The sequence below is a fragment of the Dermacentor silvarum genome, chromosome 9, assembly GCF_013339745.2.
Source record: "Dermacentor silvarum isolate Dsil-2018 chromosome 9, BIME_Dsil_1.4, whole genome shotgun sequence".
In the NCBI taxonomy this organism is placed as follows: domain Eukaryota; kingdom Metazoa; phylum Arthropoda; class Arachnida; order Ixodida; family Ixodidae; genus Dermacentor; species Dermacentor silvarum.
Genome location: NC_051162.1, coordinates 117,878,193 through 117,899,783, shown reverse-complemented (window position 1 = coordinate 117,899,783; position 21,591 = coordinate 117,878,193). Strand labels below are relative to the sequence as shown.

The 21,591-nt window shown below is 47.6% G+C and overlaps 1 protein-coding gene across 4 annotated transcripts in view; it reads right to left on the bottom strand.

The window, feature by feature from the left end:
* LOC119464137 (cyclic AMP response element-binding protein A) overlaps positions 1-21,591 on the bottom strand; it is a 260,539-nt gene that overhangs the window by 51,072 nt on the left and 187,876 nt on the right. For all 4 annotated transcript variants that reach the window (XR_007463209.1, XM_049655564.1, XM_037724975.2 and 1 more), the window contains one exon: positions 13,125-13,314. Coding sequence is in view for 3 of the 4 variants with exons in the window: in XM_049655564.1 (XP_049511521.1) it covers positions 13,125-13,314 (190 nt within the window). In the remaining variant the exon portion in view is untranslated. The remainder of the gene's footprint in view (positions 1-13,124; positions 13,315-21,591) is intronic.

Genomic DNA, 21,591 nt, shown 5'->3' with positions numbered 1-21,591 from the left:
TCACTTATCGATTTATCGCTCGGCGCCGTACGCACAGTGTAAACCGATTTGCACCCTTAAGGATGTTTTCCGCATACAAATCACACCCTTTACGGGTGTCAGGATGTGAGTTGGAGTGAGTTGAGTTGTGAGAGGATGTGAGACCGACTTGAACCCTTTAGCAGTCTCAAGGGTGTAAAGTGGTATACAGTGCACCATTCGAGCTGTCGCGTTTCTTATGTACGCAGCTTTTGGAAGCGCTAGTCCTCCAAAATGGTGGCCACGGTGGTGTCAACGCAAGCCTTGAAATAGGGGTAGGCATGGGTAGGTATGGGGGTGACCGTACAGTGAAATACTGTGACGAGAATGAAAAATGAGCTGAACGGAGAGCTACATTTTTCTCGTATATATAGTTAAACATCACTGGTATCACGATGTTTAATATTCAGTAGGAAAACGAGAATTCACAAGGGCAGTTAAAACAACCCAATACGCTTCTGCACACATTGATAACACGTATAAAATGAGAGAATACCCGGGGAAATGAAAGTGCACAAATGAAGATACGTATTTTTCCAGGCATGGTAATCATCCACGTAATCCAGGCATGTAATTGAGAGATATAGAAATGAAAAAAAAATCATTTAACAAATGTGTCATCTCTTCTTTTCGCTTTGTGAGCTTTTTTTTTTTTTTTTTGTGGCGCTGCTACATCATCAACAAAAATTGACGGAATACGCCACAACGGAGATATTGAAAAACGCTATTTTCCTTTTGAAGGAAAGCAAGAAAGTCAAGTTTAGCTCTGTTAAGACGAAGTCGTTGCCATGCAGCAGCGTCTATTGCGCTACAAAGCCTTGATCACAATGATCAATATCGTTTATACATCTCTATACGATAGTTTCATTTTTTGAAAAGAAAGGCAAGAAAAAAGGAAGAAAACAAAGCGGAGGCTATGTTTTGGGAAGAAATATTCTCTTGAAATAAAGAACAAAACAAATTGTTTTACGTTCTTGCTTTTATCCGCAGAACAGTACTTCCACCCTGCATTTCGCGCAAACTAATGCAAAAAAAAAAAAAACAAAGAACAAAGGAAAAGAAGTGCGGATATTGGAAGTGCGTATACGGTATTTCCCACACGTCGTGTCGCCGGCCCTATTTCCCACTCCTTATGAGAGTTGATCCAAAGTATAAACAAACTGTCATTGGGTTTCGCACTTGTCGGCACACAAGAGGCAGACAATCAGGCTCGGCTGGTAAACGAGACGGTTGGAAATTTGGCTGCGATTTCTACGCCGGAGAAAGAGGACTCTCAGCGACGCAGAGGTAAGCCTTTTTTGTGTTTCTTCCTCGTTTATTTATTTTTCTTATCAAACACGTCAGTTGTCAGTAAGAGCAACGCCTGTCCAGTGTACAGTGCTGAGCAATTCAATGGCGGCACTCGGAGGGCGTGGCTGCTGGCGCTCTTCGCGCCACCGATCGGCGCGGGGCTCACCGAGTTGAAGCATTGCGGTTCAAGACGAAAGCGATAGCCTTTGTGATGCGTTCTGAATTCATTTGACCCACACCCAGCGATCACCCAGCGTTCACCGGTGGGGCAGAAAAGCGCCGGTAGCCATGCACTCCCGAGTATCGCGTTGGACTCGCTGAGCACTGTACACTTCTTGCGACTTCCGTTCCGTTCGCGCTGTTTCAAATATCAACGACAAAACAGGCGACACTGCAGGAACCAACCGCCTAGAGCTTTCACTAAAACATCAGCTACCGCTTCACCCACTTCGCAAGACGCGCACACCGGTGGAGTAGCATGAATTTTTTTTTTTTTCGAGGGACACGCACTTGACCGGAGATGGAGAGGAGGAGAGAGGCGAGTAAGTAAGGCCGCATACCAACACAACATTGGGAGGGGGGAGGGGGCGGTGTGCCACCCCCTGGCTATGCCATTGGAGCGCACAGCACTATACTTCACGTCTCCCGCCTCGCTCGTGTTTCCGTTTTCCTTCCTCGTTACAAGCTACTTCCCTCGCCACCGCTCTTCCCTTTCCTCCCCAGGCGCATCCTCTCACACCCATAGGCTATATTACACCGCCGCCGTCGTCGTCTCGGTTTAAAAGTTTCGCTTCGAGAGCACCCCACAGCAAACGCAACCACGTGCTTATCGACGACTCCTAGCCCCCACCCCCCCACCTAGGAGTCTCCGGCCCTCGGCCGCCACAAACATTCGGCTCGGTCGTTTCTGCGGCAGCGATTTCCCTTCGCCTGCGGAACTCTCTCCCGAGGTGTACGACAGCGCGAAGGAAAGAAAGAAAGAAAGTAGGAGGAAAGGGGGGAACGGCGCTATCTCGCTCTGACCCGCAAAATGCAAGTGGGCAGACCAGATTCCAGGAGGGACGTTCAACCGAACGCTCACGGCTCGCACAGAAACCCTGGATAGAGCGAGCGAGCGAGCGTGTGAGTGAGAGATTAAAGAGGAGAGAGTGAGAAACGGGAGAGGGGTAGGTATCGCTGCCTCCTCTCCCTTCTCTTGGCACGTCTTTCCGGCTACACTTTAGGTGTCCGTGCGTGTGTACCCTCCTCTTTCCTCTCCTACTTCCTCTCACCCTCTCCAAGGAAGCTTCCCCTCCCCCTCCCCCCCCTCTTCCGGCACAACTTCCTCTTACGGGCGGAGGGGGGGGGAGGGGGGGGGGAGACGTGACGTTCGGAACAGAGCGCGGTGCAATTTTGGAGGACAAGATCGAGTGGCAACGAATCCGCAACGCGATTCCTGTACGACGAAAGGTATCATTAGGGTGAATTTAGAAATAATCGAACCGATCAAACAGGAGAATAAAATTGCGCGCTACGGTAGATCAATTCGCGTACTCCGCTCTTTAAACTGCATGCGAGCCTCGGAGATTCGTGTGAGCTTCTTTTATTGTACAGGTGCTGGAAAGGCGAAATAACGAGAACGCGTGCAAAAAATCAGTGTTTGGCACAGTTTCTGTCACGTGCTTCATGGAGCTGGAGTGCGCAAGTTTCCCGGTATTTTTTTTTTCTTTACTGTAAACAGACATAAAAATATCCTATGGCAGCTAGGTAGCGCAATTATGTGCGCGCCAAGTCTAGGTGTGATATTGGGTAACTAACAATGTTTGTTTGTCTAACTCACTTTGTAATTATTCCACCTTAGACCACATGTCCTGAATGCATAATTGAAAGCCAGCAGTGATGGAGTAACATCAATTCAAAAATCCTGTGCTCAGCACACACACACAAACACACACACACAAAAAGAAAGAAAGCAAGGAAAACTCGCGTTCTTAGATTTAGGTGCACATTAAAGAATCGCAGACGCTCAATATTAATCCGGACCCCCCCTCACTACGCCGTGCCTCGTACCCCACTGCGCAGTTAAGTGGCGAGGAAACCCACATTTTAATGTTATAATTAAACAAGAGATCACGTGGTTTGTTACGTCACCCGCCTTATACTTAGATCTGCTGCGAGAGCAGAGGCGCGGCGACAGCGAAAACTCCCCCCCCCCCCCCCCCCGCTCGCAAGCGAAAGCGTCGAGGCAATTTGCAGCTTGGCGACACGCGTGACTTGGCTTGGCTCGGCTTGGTGGGTGGGTGGTGCCAAGTGGGGCGCATGGCGCCACCCCGACAAGATAGCACGCAGATGGCTTTAGATATACCAGGAATGTCATGATGAGCTATGTTGCGGTGGCCCTGGAGACGCTTCCGGCATTGGCGATCGTGTTCTCCTCGTCGCGAGAGTAGTCTTACAAAGAACGGTGGATCGGACTAATTAGGAACGAAGCGCCATTGTAAAGTAAAACTAACGAAACGACTCGCTTTTAAAGTTCTATTTGATCGGTGAACGTCTTTCTTTGTAACGTAAAACTCACTCGTTCGTAGTATCGCCCAAAGTTCGTAAGAGTAGCCACGCCCCCTTTTTGAAAGCTCGAAAAAAAAAAGTCTCCTAAGATCGTTTGTCTCCACGAACGGAAACCGAGTGGAATGACCTCACAAAGGGCGGAGTTGTACAAACTAAAATTTCTTGGTGTCTTCTATTGAGTACGGCTTTTTTTTTTTGCTTCGATCGTTATTTACGCCTTGTAGCATGTCTTACTTAAATTTCTTTTTTTTTTCGCTATTGTTATAATAATTGGGTAACCTGCACGAAGTTTCCAGAGGGCATAGCAGAATGAACAAGTAAATAATTAAAACAAATAAGCAAATAAGACGACTCAAACGTTCGCTGCCTGCAGCACCCGTTATGTGTAGCAGCCGTATTGACATCTCAATTTCGGCACCATATTTGTTCATTGGTGTGCTCTCACTTTTTCAAGCGAAGATTGTATTGCCTCACAAGTGTCGGTGGTGTTGGTGTCACGCTAAAACCCCGCTGCTCCCGGAGTAGAGCAGGTGCGGGAAAGCTGCGCCGGCGCCGGATCACGTGACGCGCGCGCGACCAATCAGGGTCTCGGGGAGGGAAAGGGAAGGAAAGGGGGTTGGCGCGCGCTCCGCCGGGATTCGGCGTCCGGATGGGAAGACTCCCGTGGTGCGTTCCAACCGAGGAGCAGGCCGCGTTTGAGCAACGGCGCCACGAACTCGCTCGGGAAAGGGCTTGTCGTCGACGTGCCGACTCCAGCGTTAGGGCTTGCGAAGTCCAGGCTAACGTTAGCGAAGAGCCGCCGACCCCGAGTTAAGGCAAATGAAGCGGAACGCCTACGACAGCGTCGTCTTGCCACAAGCGTTGCTTACCCCCATTTTCTAGACAGGGGAAGGGCTGACGATTTTTCCTTAATCTAACATATTATAGAATCACGTGTGTTGTTATTATTATTGTATACTGAAATTACATTACAGGGTAGTATAGAGCACACAGGTGCAATTTCAAAATGATGTAGATAATTGCTATCACCCAGTGTCCAATGCGCCTCGAAATTGTGAAGAGAAACTAACACTGAATAGAGGTCATTCACATAATGTTCCTTACACGGAATGACATTAATCGCTGCTCGTCCAAGGTTAAAGTAATTTTAAGAAAGTGAATCAGAGTTTTGAATACCAGTCAACTGACATCTCGCCAAAGTGGTGCAACGCCAGCGTGCATATTCCCCCCCCCCCCCTTACCCGCACTCATCATCATCATCATCATCATCTATATCCTGATAATCATCATCGCCGTCATCGTCATCATCATCACCACCAACCACTACCTTATAATGTGCAGGAATAAGGCTCGTCTGAGTGACCTCCAATTACCCGTGTACGTCCTATGTCAGCTGACTACATTTTACGCCTGCAAATTTCCTGATAAAATCACACCACCTAAATAATCCTGTGCCACACTCGACTGCGCTTGTCTTACCTTGACATCCCATTTGTTACTCTCGCTCATTGACTCGTACCTTGACTCAGCCAGTTACCCGCTCGCACACCGACTAGTTCATTCGCTGCGCTCTCACAATTTACCCAGCTTACCAACGAACTAACCGGTTTTAACTAACGAGATAACTAAGTAGCAAACTGACTAACTTACTGACCGATTTGCTTACTCGTCCGTTCACTCAAAAACTCGCTCGCTCTTTAGCCTCACTTACCAACAAACTATAACCGGTCAGCTAATGAGCTTACTAGCCAGCTAACTAGCTGAAGGTCTCGCGACTAACTTACTCGCTTGGTAACTCAAGAACTCGCTCGACAAATCGTGCACCAACCCATTCACTGTAGACAAAGGACTCGCTCAATAAACCAAGCACTAACACACACACACACACGATATCAATCGCTAGTTAGCCTACTCCCTCGCACGAACCTGCCTACCAGCTAAAGCAAGAAAAAGCAAAAAAAAAAAAAAACAGTAAAGAACCAGAAGAAGAAGAGAAAGAGTTAAGGCACTCGTCTCCATTAATTACGCCAGAGCCGGCAAATATATGCACCGGCGAGCAAAGAATGTCTCCGATGACGCCGCAATCTGAGCCATCGTGTGCATAACTCTCGGTGAAGGAGGTTTAGACATCGGGCTGTGTGAACGTATACCTATTACGTCCTTTACCAGGCAGAGCTCGCGCACACGTGCAAGCTTCTCAATGTCACAAGAAAAAAAAAAAAAAAAAAAAGACGGAGAGAGAGAGAGAGAGAGAGAGAGAGAGAGAGAAAATAGGCTTGGGAAGGTTCGGGCGCCACAAACTCGGCTCCAGCAGCTGTTTCGACCAGCACAGTATTTTTACTATTTCTTTTTTTTTTTTTAGCCCTCGCGCGTTAGGTGTACGAGAGAAAGCCCCCGAGCAGCTGCGCCCGAGAGAGACGGCGGGCGTATCACGCAAACAGCTATAGAGCCTGGTGACGTCACGAGATTTAAAGCGCGTCTGCTCAGGCATATTTAGCAGCTAATTGCAGGTTAATCAACGTTAAACGAAGATCACAATAGTGTAGCTCGGAATGAACGGGATACTCAACCTCGTAAGCTTTTCAAACTTTTTTTTTTTTCTGAGCGAGTACGGGTATAATACGTACGCGAGAATATCGTGAAACCCGTGACGTCATACTATAGTGTATATACGCACCTATGACGAACGTTAGTTGCGCTTTACGGAATTTACGCTTAAACGTTGCTGTTTACGGAATACCCGAGACGTCGGCGGCTGCAGCAGCTCTGGTAGCGACAAATTGTGAAGCTTTGTTCCCCCATAACGCCTTAGAAACGTTTCTCTCTCTCTCTTTTTAATATTGTGTCATTGTTTTCGCAGAAGTGAGAAAAAGAAAGAAACCAACAATTCGCTCACGACTCTCGCTGCCGGCGGCCTTGCCCGAGCAGATACGTATACGAAAGGGTCGTTGCACTTAGTCACGTGACTGTGTGTGCTCTGGTAGACACCAGCGCTATCAGATGACGCCACCAGCGCGATTTGGTCTAAAATCCTTAATAACCTTGTTTAGTAGAAGTGATATTGTATCTATGCATTAACAATGTGGCATGGTCTCTTGTATTTTTAATATTGATTTTGAGTTTTTGGATTGTTTTGATTGACTAATGTCTAATCGCCGCAACTGCAGAACGTGTCGTATTGCGGCTGTTTTTTAAGAAAATATAATATCTGTACAAGCGATTTGGCAAAAGCTTTATTGCCGGAACGTTTTTCATATTCCCTCGTATTATCGACCTCTGATCAATGATGGAGAAGCCGCCGGTACAGTAGTCGCCAATCATTCGAATTCCAACTCTAATAAATAAATAAATAAATAAATAAATAAATAAATAAATAAATAAATAATAAATAAATAAATAAATAAATAAATAAATAAATCCACTGCTTACTTATGTCTGTTTCTGTGGGCGTTGTCTTCCGCTATTCTAAAAAAAATGCGATACGCGTTCGCGAACATGCTAATGCTCTTCCTTGCTTCGTGTCTCGGTGTAGCACTGATAGAGTAGCGAAAAATAGGCGCTATACGCCAGAGACCTACCGAACTTTCCACTACCACGTTCTTCCTTCCACCACCAGCAGAGGGCGCACCGTTTGCAGCCCTTCGGGGTCCGAAGCCGTTACAACGTTGCCGAGTTCGCTGTTACAAAAGGAAACCTCCCAACGCCTCCGCCACAATGCACGGAGCTGCTGCCAGATAGACGACGGTCTGCCACTCGTGCAGGAAAAAAAAAAAAAAAAAGAAGAAAGAAAAGAAAGATGACCGGGGTCAGCTAACCGCCCGCATAGAACACGAGCACCGGCTGTCTCTCACGCGAACGCGAAACTCTCTCGTCGCAGTCGTCGCGCAGCTCAGTCCATCCATTGACCAAATGTGGGCCACCGAAGCAGGCTGGGACCTGGCTTGCTCCCTTGTGCAGTCGTACACCCCCCCCCCCTCCTCCCCTCCCCCGCCGGACGCTTCCGTGGACCCAGCAGCAGCAAGACGACCGGCCGGCCATGTAGCCGGACTAGCCATGTACTAAAATGACCCGACCGACTCTCCAACTCGGAATAAAGAAGACGCTTAGTCTGATAAAGCCTGTAGACGGTTTTCTGTCACGTCTATAAATCGTCTATTAATAGCGGACGCGTGGCTAGCTTACAGTCGAATTCCCCGGGAAATGTGTTTCGGAGGACGCTTCCGTGGTAAAAGCGACCGAATGATGACCACCCGGCTGTCGTGCCAAGAGTGGAAAAGAGTGGATCTACTCCCAACTCGCAAAAAAAAAAAACTTATTTATGCAGCGGGAGAACCACTATATATCGACTACGTTCTGTTACGTCTATGACTTGTCTAGAGTAGCGGACATAAAGCTTTATATTTTTCTCCATGAGGCGTCGTGTCCCGGCAGGTGCTTCCGCGGATCGAGCAGCCAAACAACCGACCAGTCGGGCTCACCAGGTATTAAAAGGTCTCGATCAACTCCCAATTCAGCAAAAAAAAAAAAAAAAGAATTCGTGAGTGAAAAACCCTGCAGCCGATTTTTTGTTACGTCTATAGAATGCCTCTCAATAGAGAACGTATAGGTCTACATAATTATTTTTCCTCGTGTGGTACCGTGTTTCAGAGGACACTTCGGTGGACCATGCGACCGCACAAGACGACCGATTTGCTGGACTCACCAGGGGGTTGAAAAGTCTCGGGGACTACTAACACCCAGAAAAAAAAATTGAAGAGTGTGGGGAAGGCCCGTAGACAATTTTCTGTGACGTCTATAACCTGACTACGAATAGCGGAAATATAGCCTTACATTCATTTCCCCGTGAGGTGTGGTGTTTCAGAGGACGCTTCGATGATTGGACCAAGCGACCAAAGAAAGCATCCGACACGCTGGTCTCACCAGGAGAGTAAAAAAAGAGTCGAGCCTTCCAAACACACAGAAACATTATTTAGACAGCGTAAAGAAAGCACGTAGACGATTTTTTTTTGGTGACAGCTGTATATTGTCAATGAATAGTGAAAATATAGTTTTACACTTTTCCATTGCGGTGTCATGTCACAGAGAAGGTTCTCGTGGTCAGAGCTACCGACCAAACCGACCGTCGAGCCGGTTTCACAAGGGCCCTGAAGCTAACCGAGTCTTTCAAGCAACCAGAAAAAAATGACAGTCTGGAGAAACCCTGCACGAAAACAATTTCTGAGACATATCTATAGGCGCCGCATGATTAGCGAACATTTGCCCTAACGTTTGCTTTGTCTACTAATGTTTATAAGCGTTTATTGTTTTACTTCAAACACTTAGACGACCTATAAGCTTTGCTCGAATTACGTCACTGTACAGAAAAATGATCTACCCAGGCGGGCGTCATTTGCAAGAAAATCCAGTGTAATCCGTTCATAGACAGTGACACCAGGAGCAGTGACACCTTAAGTAACATAAAGTACAAAGAACAGAACACTGCACAAAGTAACAGTGACATAGAGTACAAAGAGAAGAAGATGAACGAGCTAGAAAGGCGATTAAAAAAAAGTCCATACATCCTGGACAGTTTCTTGTCAGTGACTCCGCGTGCGACAAGTAGGGACAGGCCCAACGGCCAAGATTGAATAATTTGCAGCCTTTTGTGCAAGACCTGTCGGAAGAAGCGTAGCCAGAGTCGAGAAAGAAGTCACAGGGTCCTTTAGAAAGTGTCACTGGTTTCCGCCAGGGGGACAACTGACTCCCGCTTCAAGTTGGTCAAGGAGGTCACCTGAGTAAGACGCGAGGAGACCTCTGCTAGACATTCGGAGCTAAGAAGAAAAAGATGCATATGCCTAGCTGTCCTGCTCACCGATTCTCCGAACATGAATAATGTTGTCTCTTCGGAATTGCTTATTTTCAGCAAGTATAAAAAAAGCAAAAAGAGGGTACCCGTTAGGAGGCCGTTGCGTGAAGAGGGAAGGGAGGGAATAGCACAGAAGCCAGTTGAGAAGTCATCCGCCAGCTAAGCCAACGCGACCTAGATAGCACAAAGCCGGTGCACTTCGATCCGTGACGTCAACGCTACCTTGCCCGACTGCCATAGAATCTACGTAGCGGGGATGCTCCCGAGTAGGCAGCGGTGATTTTGACGTCACTGCTTTCGTCACGCCAGGCTTGGCAATGGAAGTTTCGGGCATAGTTGCATGACGTCATAAAGCAGAGTGCACAGGCCTTGTGCCACCTGGGCGGCGTTGGCTTAGCGTCGCGCGCGAAAGACCCGATTTCATCTTCGAAGACTTGGTGTTTGTTGAGTTCGATACGGCTGACGCTCGCCGATTCCGTGATCATTGATTTAAAGTTTGCCGATTTAATTCTAGTAGATTTAACACTCGCCGGCTTCATGATCGCCAATTTCGTACCTCCGCAAAAGAGCTACACCTTTCAGCATTAAAGTGAACGATTTCGCGCCTTTAATTGCTTCTCCCTTGGATCATTCAAAAACCGGTAAGCACAATTTTAGTTAAGAGGTGAATCCGGTAGGCGACCTCGAAAGGCGCGCGTTATATGTACGCAGATCCTGCTTCTTGACGTCGCTGCGCTGTTCCTCGATTACTAATTTCCATAGTCTACCCCTCCCCAACCAGATAAGCGGTCGCAAAGTGTTGGAGGGGCGCCGGCAGACGCATCAATAGCGACAAAAAACTTAGGCAAATAGCACTAATTGGCCGAATCAGACCGCGGTTCGTGACACGACCGCGAAGTGGCGCTCGCGCGCCGTGACGTGTAGCGCCGTCTAGCGGCCGGAGCTGGAAAATGATGCCCGTGGGTTTAAGAAAGACGAAAGTCGGCGGCGGCGGTGCGGAGAGCGGGGAATTAAGCAAGGGGCGGTGCGCGGATATTGGTGACCTTGAGACCTTTATCTGCATAATTCACGCGGAAGTACGTCTCCTCGTACGTCACCGTTTCCTTACCGCTATTCCTCGTTTGTTTTTGTTTTTTCTTCTTCACTATCCGCACCAATCACTGCGGAGCGGGGGTCAAAGTTCGCGCGGGCGCCTCTGGAGGGCAGAACGATCACCACCGAGCGCTAAAAGTGGAAGGCCCTATATATGCACGCGCACGCATACAAGCGCTCGAAGCGGCAGCATAGGGAAAAAAAACGAGAAAAAAAAAAAAGCTCGCATCACGCGTCTGCCCGAAGCCTCGCCGCCAAATAGAACGAGCCAATCAACCTGCCCCACATTTTTTTTCTTCCTTTTTCTCGACGCACTCAAAGGCGGAGAACGGCGTAATCTCTCGACCGACGTATATAGCTCGGTTCGCACTAAGCGTACATAGTCGACGAACTACATGCAATATGGATTTATCCTCCCGCTCCTTAAGTCGCGGCGACCACGTGATGCAGCCTATTGATACAGTGTTCACGTTCAGGCGCGGCGTTGTGACAGAAAAAAGAAAGGAAACGATATGAAAGAAAGATTCAAGAAGTGAATACGAGGAGGAGAACGGTTATATGTAATTCTCGAACGACATAAGGCACCAAGAAAAGCATGCACATCACCCTCAATGCATATCTATAGCATCTGCTGACTGCGGCACGCGCTCGTTATTCTGACCACCAGCTTGCAAGATCTGCAGCGCGAAGCGACGTGTTTTAATATTCCTTGCGAAGCCGGCCACCGGTCGTACGCTATGCACAGGACATTCAAGGATATGCGGCCGCGAAGCAAGCGCTGGTAAGTAGACAGCAGTTGCGGGACGTGTTGAGGCCGGCCCCGTGAGGTTTTCGTTATATTTGTATTTTGTTTCTACCGCTTCAAGAGCGCGCATCGCACCGAGCTCCGATATCCGAGAACAAGCCGGTGGGTAATTTTACGCGGCGCGCCATTGCTTTTTGGAGCGTGACCAGGTAAAGTACGCCGACTATAGGGGGCCGGAAGGTGAAGTGTCTGAAACGAGGAAGAAATCATTCTCCAGTGCGTCAAACTTAGCCAGTGAAGAGGAAGCTATAGCATTACAGCTTCGCGGAAGAAAAACACTGTGTCGAGGCTCGTTGTCCGTGGCGCCGTCACAAAAGCTTGCGGTGAGATTCTAAGAGAACCGCAGACGTATAGTAGCGCGCTCACCAAGGCATTCGCACAGAAAGGACGAGCACAAGGACGAGGTATAAGCACACGCAAGTACAGTCAAGCCCCGAATAAGCGAAACCGAATATTGAGAAATTCTCGATTTGACGAAGTGCTTACGATTTTTCGACGCACATTCCTTAGCCAAATGCGTTCAAAACCTCGAAGTAACGAAGTGCACTCGACGCCCCACCCGATTTAACGAAGTTTTGTTTTGTGTGTGGGAAATATGGGTAAAATATGAGGAAACCGAGTTTCGGTAACGGACGCTATCACCACTGCCATGAAGGAGCGCAAGACGCGGTCAACGGGATCGCTGTCTCTTTTCCTCTCACGCAGTCTTTCATAACAGGCTCGCAGCAACTCTCACTTCTTTGATATATTTGAACTTTCGGCGACCGGTAACTTGGGTTTGTGTGCGTTAATTATCAGCATTCCGTTTACTTTTGTTTGACATGCTAAGAACAGATCTACAACCAAAATAGTGGCCTTAAAGGTATTGCAGGGTCCGCCTAATGCTTACACATCACAGCTCTGGGAACGTCGCCAATGACACAGCACGTAATCGACTTAACAAAGCGGCGACGGTGTATTGGTTTGTTCAGTATCCGACTACGTACGCACTCATGTGAACTTGCCATTAATATTTTTCGTTCTCTTTCGAGTGTACTATCACTGACTGAACGTGTTATCCGTATAGCGGTGGGCTTTTATTCTAGCATGTGTACAAATTTTAGCGTTTTTTCGTTAGGTTTCTAGCGCACCGTATACTGACAACCTTACATGAACTGACTGCACAGAAGTGCCAAAATCTGAGTTGTGATTGGACGTTCCAGTGTTGCAGATGTGTCCTGCTTTCCGACTATACCTTTCTACTTTTTTTCCTGACTGATTTGGTCTTTTTTCTTGACTTGTCTGCTTGTTTTGTTTCTTTACATTGCTTAATCACTCGTGTACGTTTTTGATGTCCGTGGGATAACAGGCCCTTCGGTGGCCTATTTTCCTAAGGTTCGCATAGTTTAATATGCAACAACACTACTAGTAAAGTACAACGCGAATAATTAACACAGACAGTACGCACCCCATCGTACCACGCGCACGGAACCCAGTGGTGTATCCAGAAAGCCGCCGCAACAGCAGCAGCGAAAAACGCGCTCTCACCTTCGATTTTGATGTGCGGCGTTATGGAGAGCGGCGAGTCGGGACCTTCGTCGCTGGACGTCATGGAGTAGGAGTGCTCTGACTGGATGCGCGGCGACTGGACTGCGTCCGACATCATGCGGTCGTGCAGGATGATGGGATTGTCCAGTATGGTGGACCAGTCCGATTCGGAGCTGATGTCGACCATGGGCTGCGACACAGAGAAAGAAATGCGAAGTTAGCAGCGACAAATCAATCAATGTTAATCGATCAGTTAGTATGGCTTAAATCAATCAATCAATCAATGAAGTCCACCAGTCAATACGCATTAACGTTCACGGAATACCGGGTTATAGGAGCGCAACATTGAGTGACATGGTTGGTGGCGCCACCTCGGGGCGCAGAGGACACATAGCTATTATTGCAGTAACCAACATCTTCTATTTTTTCTAATTAACTGCTGGTGTAAAGCCTGGACAGTGGCGTAATCGTCGACATGTAGTTGTTTCTCCTTTCTGTTTTCCTTCCAGGAGACCACCAACGTACCACAAAACGTTTCTAACACATTGTAACTGGATCAAGTGCCACAAGGCGTCGCTGCCAGCTTTGCTGCCACCGTCCGTCTCGCCGTTATTCCATCAATGCGTGCACGGACAAGCTAAAACTCTGATCAAACTTCTCAGCGCGGGAGCATTGGACGAGACAAACACAAGCACTGTGCAAACACCAGCGGACGAGAGAAGCAGAATCGAAGCTGCAGAAATGGCAAGAGGGGGGGGGGGGGGGGGCACCGTCCATGCAAGAGTGTCATCTATTGCTTTGTCAATCAAGTAATGGCGCCATCTAGGAGTCGCACTCACGCACACACACACACACACACACACACACACACCGCGCGCGCACACAACACACACACACACACACACACACACACGCACGCACGCACGCACACACGCACACACACACACGCGCGCACGCACACACACACACGCGCACACACACACACACACACACACACACACACACACACAACAAACACACACACACACACACACACACACACACACACACACACACACACACACACCACACCACACCACCGTGCGCTTAGATCTAGTTGCACTTTAGAGAACCCCCGGCGGGTAAAAATTAACACGGAGCCCTCCGTAACAGCACCCTTCATAATCCACTGTGTGAAGTTCCGGGAGGCGAAACTCCACAATGTATTATAATAACGTTTGTAAGATACGACACTACTATACGAATGCTTCTATTCTTCAATATCACACTCGACATTCAACTGTACGTCAACAGAATGTGATGTATGTGAGAGTGATACCCGAATTAGCAGGTAACAAACGGTAAGCTAATGGATGGGAAACAAACATGTGTTACCAGCTTCCTAACAAAGCAACATCTGTTATTTTTCTCACCTCGTAGCCAATCTTTCACGCCATAAAAAGGCCAAGACAAACATAATTTAAATTTTAGCATACAGTGCAGCTTTTTTTTTCTTTTTTTCCAGCCTCGATGAAGCTTATACCCACAGACCTTGGCAAGTTCTGCCCGACATACGAAACTATTGAAAAGAATATTACGCAACTACACGGAACAAATGTGTCAAGGCATATTTCAAGCGGTCATACACGAAAGGCAAAATCAGAGATTGGCAAAATCATTTAAAAGTTGGGGACACTGACGTGGAAAATCGTGCGTACAGTTCTGTAACACCGATGTCCGTCCAGATGACGCCGCGAGGAAGCTCAGGGCCGCAGTACATAGACCATTTCCTACCGGGTGGTGGTCGATGCTGAGCATCGAAAAAGCCTGTCCATGACGTCATTTTTGCGCGGAGCATTATTCTCCCCTCTCATCGTCCAAGGCACGCCAGAGGCACGTGCTAGCCTCACCCGAACCTTTATGCGAACAGCGTCACTTCAAGACCGGCAGTAGGAGACGTGACGACAGTGCGATATTAGGATCGGTGTCTACTAACGGTACACCGGCGATCGTGACAGATGAACGGTCCGAAGGGGGACAAAAGAAGAAGAATAATACGAGAAAAAAGTAAGAGGATGACGAACGACATGAAAGCTAAGTAGCCATAAAGCACAGCCGGCAGCCAGTGATCGCAGGAAAACTTGAACTTAGCAAAAAAAAAAAGAGAGAAAGAAACAAAGAAGAATACAATCGATAACAACCACAGGAGGGCAGCAATCAATTCAAATAAACATCAGCGCAAAGAAAAAAAAAGATAAGAAACACAGAACGTCAAAACGAGAGAGATTAGGAAAACCGAGATATCGTGCAGAAGCAGTGGCGCAACGTGTTTTAATTCTTCTTCTTTTTTAACTTATTTCCTCCGAAGCCTCCTATCTTCTGACATTCCGGAAAGCGAGCCGGCGTTTCGCAGGAAAACGAAGAAAAAAAAACCGTTGTACGGGCAAGCCGTTGCAAGCGTGTTAGAAAGGAGGGCAGCTAGCAGACGACGGCCGTTGCAGACGGGCAAGCAGAAGAACCAGCAGACGACGGTGGCGTACACGCCGTTGCAGACGGCGGGCATAAGAAGCAGCAGACGGACGCCGTCTGCTTCGAGTACGTGTCAGGGCTTTCCGATGGGGCCCCGCCTTCCTCAACGAAAGGCTTCGTTAGAGACGCTTGTCTCCGTGTTAAGCATGCAGCCGGTCGCTCGAGTGAGCAAAGTCCCGTGATTGATAAGAAAACTGCGAAAGCTTCACAAGCACTCCGTGATCTGACTTAGTGCAAGCTAACGGGAAAGCTTCGCGCGTGCATGCTTCAGATGGAGCTATACGAGCGACATAGCCGTCCAGCTATGTCGCTCGTGTAGGATGGAAACTGCCGGCTGATCAAGGTCTCGCCGAGCGCACCGCATTACGTGACGAAGGGGCGGTGTCGGGGGGTGTAAGATATATACGCCAGCCGCATCTTGCGACAGAGGTCGCGCCGATGGTCAAACATGTGCTACGAAATTGTGTCGGTCGACGTTGCGGCTTAGGCACGAGACTGCATTCACTGTTCTGGTTGGAAGCCTATACACACACGGAACGTGCGTTGGTCAAGCGGTGTCGGCGTTGGGTTGCCACTGTAATTGCGCAAAGTCGAGAGTATCGCAGTTGCACTTGCGCAGCCAAGAGCGCGAACCCCGTTCCCTAACCCGCAAAAGGGTTCAGTCAATCTCGCCGCTGGAAAACTTTCAGGCGCGTCATGAAATTAGTCACCGCGACATTCTGACGTATAACGATGTCCACAGCCCCACGCAGCGATCGACAAATTAAGCGCCGAAAAATCGACGCGCCCGTGTCACGATTGGCAACTAGGCCAAACGCAGCGTAGACCAGCATATTACGTATAGAGACTGAATACAAGCACAATTTCGATCTTCATACGCGGAGCAGATTTTTTTCGATCAGCCATGCCTTCATGAGCTTACATACTTCTTGACAAGATGCACCAGTGGTATGATGTATGTACGCGCAAAATTTTCACACCGTGTCGACTTTTTTTGATGAGTGCACAATGACCTTTCCCAAATTGGCCCTTGCACTTCTGAAGTGTTCCGGCTATAAGCAATTTAGGTTACTTGCGCTAGCTGCCAACACAGCAGGGGATATGTACGTTGTAGGCCATTAATGGCTTTGCAGCAAATTATTTTGTCGCGTCTCCAGCGAAAATCCTGCCCTGTATATGTCAATGCGACCCCGAAATCTAGCCTAACTCCCCAGCCCTCGTTATCGAGGGGCAAGTCGAACGTGTGGTGCGTAGGGAGAAATCAAGAGAAAGCAACGTCGTGTATTCAGGACGAAGCAACCGGTTGTTCGCAAGGCAAAGCCAGCCGTTCGCAGTCATTTAACATGCCGCTAATGCACAGTTACGCACAAGACACGCGAGCCACCCGAAGAACTGGATCTCTCGACACCAACGTGAGCCGGTCGGCTTTCAACGTCTGCCAGCGAGCCATAAGACTAAGTTAGAACGGAAGGCTATTGCACTATCACTACGCAACATGAAGGCCGACGGCTATGCAGGGTGTTTCAGCGCGAACACTTTCAAAAATTTTCGAAAGGTTGCCTGTAGCAGCTAGCACAATTCTAATTCTTGAGCTGGTGTACTGGAAGATGCGGGCATTTCTTGCACAAAAATTTAAATGCATAATAGACTAATTAACAAACATCGCTAACTAATTACATTATGACCCTATATTAGAATTTACAAATTCTAGCCGTGGAGTTCGCAAGGCGGATCGACTTGGAACAAATTCTCAGGATGACACCAGTTTCAAGATACTAATTCCCAAACTTTGCGGAGAAATGCATTGACGTTCCAGTTATTTTTGTGCTTCAGTGCATAAACGACGTTTTGTTAAGAAAGTAATTTATCGGCATACATTTCCCATTCTGTATAGACGAACTTTATAAACTAGTTATAGCCAGAGTAAGGACTTATGGCCTTGCAATTTCTGTATAATATTGTCGGTAGACAAATCCTATAGACTGGTCTACAGACAGTCAAGGACTTATGGTATTGCACTTTTTTTTCTATCGGTTATCGTGTATTCAATGTATCTACACAAACTTATTTAGAGTCTCTGTAGACGCTTTATAGCATTACCTTACATTTTTATCACTATTGCTTAGTGTAGGTTTGCAGATAAATACAACACAGTTCTCCATAGACCGTCAAAATCTATGTATGTAAGGGAAGGCCACGAACTGCTAGGAAATTCGACGTTTCCTCAGATCCCACTGTTCGCGAACTTTTGACGTTGACTGTAGGTGAATCGCATCCATCACCGCAAAGACCTATAAGGTCTTGCAATTAAATACAGAAAAAAGAAAGACGATCAGGAAAGAAACACCGCTATGGGTCGAAAAAGCATCGAAAATGGCACACGTATATATATCGCAAGATGTCGTTAGCCAAGCCACCACGCCAAGCAGAAGCGCACGTAACGCTTAGACGCCTGAAAAAAGAAAAAAAAAAGGAAAAAAAAGAAAACCAACTCTCGTCTGGGGAAGGCAAAGTTTGACAAGACACTTCAACGTCTGTTTAGGTTGGTTGTCCAGCCAACCTCTCTTTCTCCGGAGACGATCGGTATGTCACGACCAACAACCACAAGTGTACGAGTATATAATGTTTTCGCGAGGCGGCATTTATACGATTTCCCACACATACACGTGTGCCATCTTTCCAAACCACTCGTCCTTTAAAAAAGATAAGAGAAACACACACACACACACACACACAAAAAAAAAAAAAAACGCGAACGTATCCAGCAAAAAAAGAAAGAGAAAAGAAAACAGCCGCTGCTGCCACTTGTCCGCAGGTGCGGAGTTTGACGCCGCATCGCAAAAAAGTAAAGAAAAATACAAAAAAAAGAAAGGTCAAGAGCAATATGGCACTGTTTACAATGTCCCCACTTTCCGAGAACGATCTCTACATCGCGATCAAAAGTAACGATCTCTCGGCGGAAGGGGTCGGGAATGCCCCGTAATTGCGATATGCACGCACGGGCCAAGCGACCACGACTTCATTTACGGGGTGGTCGTTCGCTTGAAGAACTGAAGCCTGGTATAGTCGTCGCAGATTAATGGTGGGTTGCAGCTAGCGCTTTTGTTTGAGCTAGTTGCATGGTCTAGTTTGGTCTAGCTTTCTAAGAAAAGGGAAGGGGCTGCTGTTGTTAACGCTCCCAACACCAGTTAACGCGTCCCACCCGTCCTGTTTTTTTTTTTTTTTTTTTTTTTTGTAACCACTATAATTGTACGAATATTGGGTGATTGTATTTTAACATACAACTGTGTGAGAAATAATGCTCAATAAACAGCAGCCGTTTCACCGCTCCCTTATCTCTCTCGGATAACTTTGTCCTCGGCCTTTGCCTGACACCAACCTCGAAGGGTTACCATAAGCGCGCCGCCGAAATAAGAAAGAAAGAAAGAAAGAAAGAAAGGAAGAAAGAGAAGCGATAGGCAGGGCGCTGCTTTGCTATCGGCGTCGCCTCAGAAGAGAGAAACTGATGAGCTGAGAGGGGTAGGGGAAAAAGTAAACATTGCACTCATGACTTAAACGTCAACGAGTCGATATTTCCCATAAAAATTTCATTGAAAATCAATGTTCTTCACTGTGGATCTTTCGACAGCTTGTTGTGCTGGCACAGCCCGATGTAACAGCATAGCTGCATGAGAGCGAGCGAGCCGGAGCAAGTGCCAAAACGCCGCAATGCCCTGCTCCCACGTGACCATCTGCGTCATCATGACGTCGCCACCCATACAGATCCCGAGAAACGGAAGGCGAAATTGGCTGTAGAAAAAAACTTTTACGTAACTTTGATCTCTTGTGTCTTTTAACCGCTACCCAACTAAGTACGCCAGGTGCATTTTCTTTCTGCTTTATAATACTGCGCAGGTGCACCCTGACGTCATACAATCATGTATCGGCTTAGGTAGCGTTTAATTCAGACTACACATCCTGCGACATTTCCGCACACCTAATTCTCATGAATATCTAATCAGCCCCAGTCGACTGTGGCATTTGGCTTAAGGTTTTGCGCTATGTGTGTTCTTAGTTCAAAACCGCGATTTATGACCCATGCGCATAAATAGCTAGCGATTTAGACGAGCGGAACTCGTCAGCACGGAACTTTTCGGCCGTAGAAAAAGCAGTTGCGTTTCGCGCGTAACTGGGAAATAAAGTAAAGGTATTGTCTACCGTTAACATTGCCGTTAAATTGATTGCCTAGGTGTTAGACTACTGTACAAATTGTCATTCTACCTGTTTTTTTTTATCACTGACACTACGTTGATGTAATTTACTGATATAACGCTCATGTCATTCTACTTGTTTTTTTTTTATCACTGACACTTCGTTGATGTAATTTACTGTTGTAACACCCAGCTTATATTTTGATAACTACTGTTCAAATTATGAGTTTACCCGTTTCCTACGACTGACACTTCGCTGATGTAATTTAGTGTTGTAACAAACAGTTTGTATTTCTCATAACTTGTGAAAGTACTGAAAGTTGGGCGAGTTTGATAACTTATTGTTGTAACACCCAATTTATATTTTTGATAACCTATTGCTGTAACACCGAAATCGTATTTGTGATGCCTTAAAACCCACCCTGTAACGGCCTTGTGGCCAACAGTATCGTAAAAAAAAGAAAAGAAAATGTCGTGCCAGTAATAGAGCGTCGTGGCCCTGATAAGAAGCTCGAGTACGAGCTCTATAGGCCACCGAGAGAGAGCACGTACACGAGCAGATAATGGATGCAAACGAAGTCAACGAACGAACGAAAAGCAACCGGGCAGTGTGTGAGCGTCGCTCGTGGCCGAAGCATCGCGGCCACATCGCCGGCGCCGCGCCGGCAAAACTGCGGGCGTCCATTCGTCCAGACAACAATGGGACATTGTTGGGCCGTCTCGGGCCCCCACTACGCGCGAGCGGCCAAGAAAAGGTCCTGGGAAGACGACGCAAGCAGGCAGCCGTGCTGAGCCGAGAACTCTCCCCCGGTTGATGGGAACAACAACAACAACAAAAAAGAGAATAGTGGAGTGCACCTGACAATGAACACTGTGCAGCAGAACAGGGCTGTTGGGGAGACCGCACCTGTTGCTGCTGCTGCTGCATCTTCTGTGCCTGGAACCGCGCCGGACGCAAGCGGTCGGTCGAGGACGAGGCAATAATGTTGCACTCTGTCACACTCTCTTCTTCTTTCTTGCCTCGCGAGATGCGTGCAGTGCGGCACGTACCTCGTACGACGTCGAAGCGCTGCTCCTGGCGGGCCCGGTCACGTGTCCCGGGACCCCGTTGCCATGGCAATATGAAAGTTCTAGAGGTTTACCGTGTCCGGTATTCCGGAATGGCCCAATGGCGTTTGCGTAATACCGCGGGCTAGCGGAAGCTGGTAGCGACGACGTATTGTGTGACGTTTCGTCAAGCCACAATGCCTGACGGACACGTTTTCGCGTGTTACTCGAGTGTTCTCGTAAATATACAGCGGCGTTACAGCGAGAAATGCGATAGCATACGTTGCACCACTGAGTTCCCGGATCGATGGTGTAAAGCGCGTTCAACGCATTGCAAAGTGTTACACACACACACACACACACACACACACACACACACACACACACACACACACACACACACACACACACACACACACACACACACACACACACACACACACACACATATATATATATATATATATATATATATATATGTCCTATGCTCTTTCATCCTCTATCTACCTCTACCATGTGACCGGCTTCACACACGCACACTTTTTCCCACTTTGACACTCACAATGCGAACGCAATGAAAACATTTACGAAGGCAACGTCTTCACGATTGCATCGCCGACAAAAATCTACACCATCAGCGAAGAAGAATACAATTGGCAACTGCAATAATAGCTCCGTCTTTGCCTAGTTGAGCTCTGCGCCACCAATCCGACCACTCACGC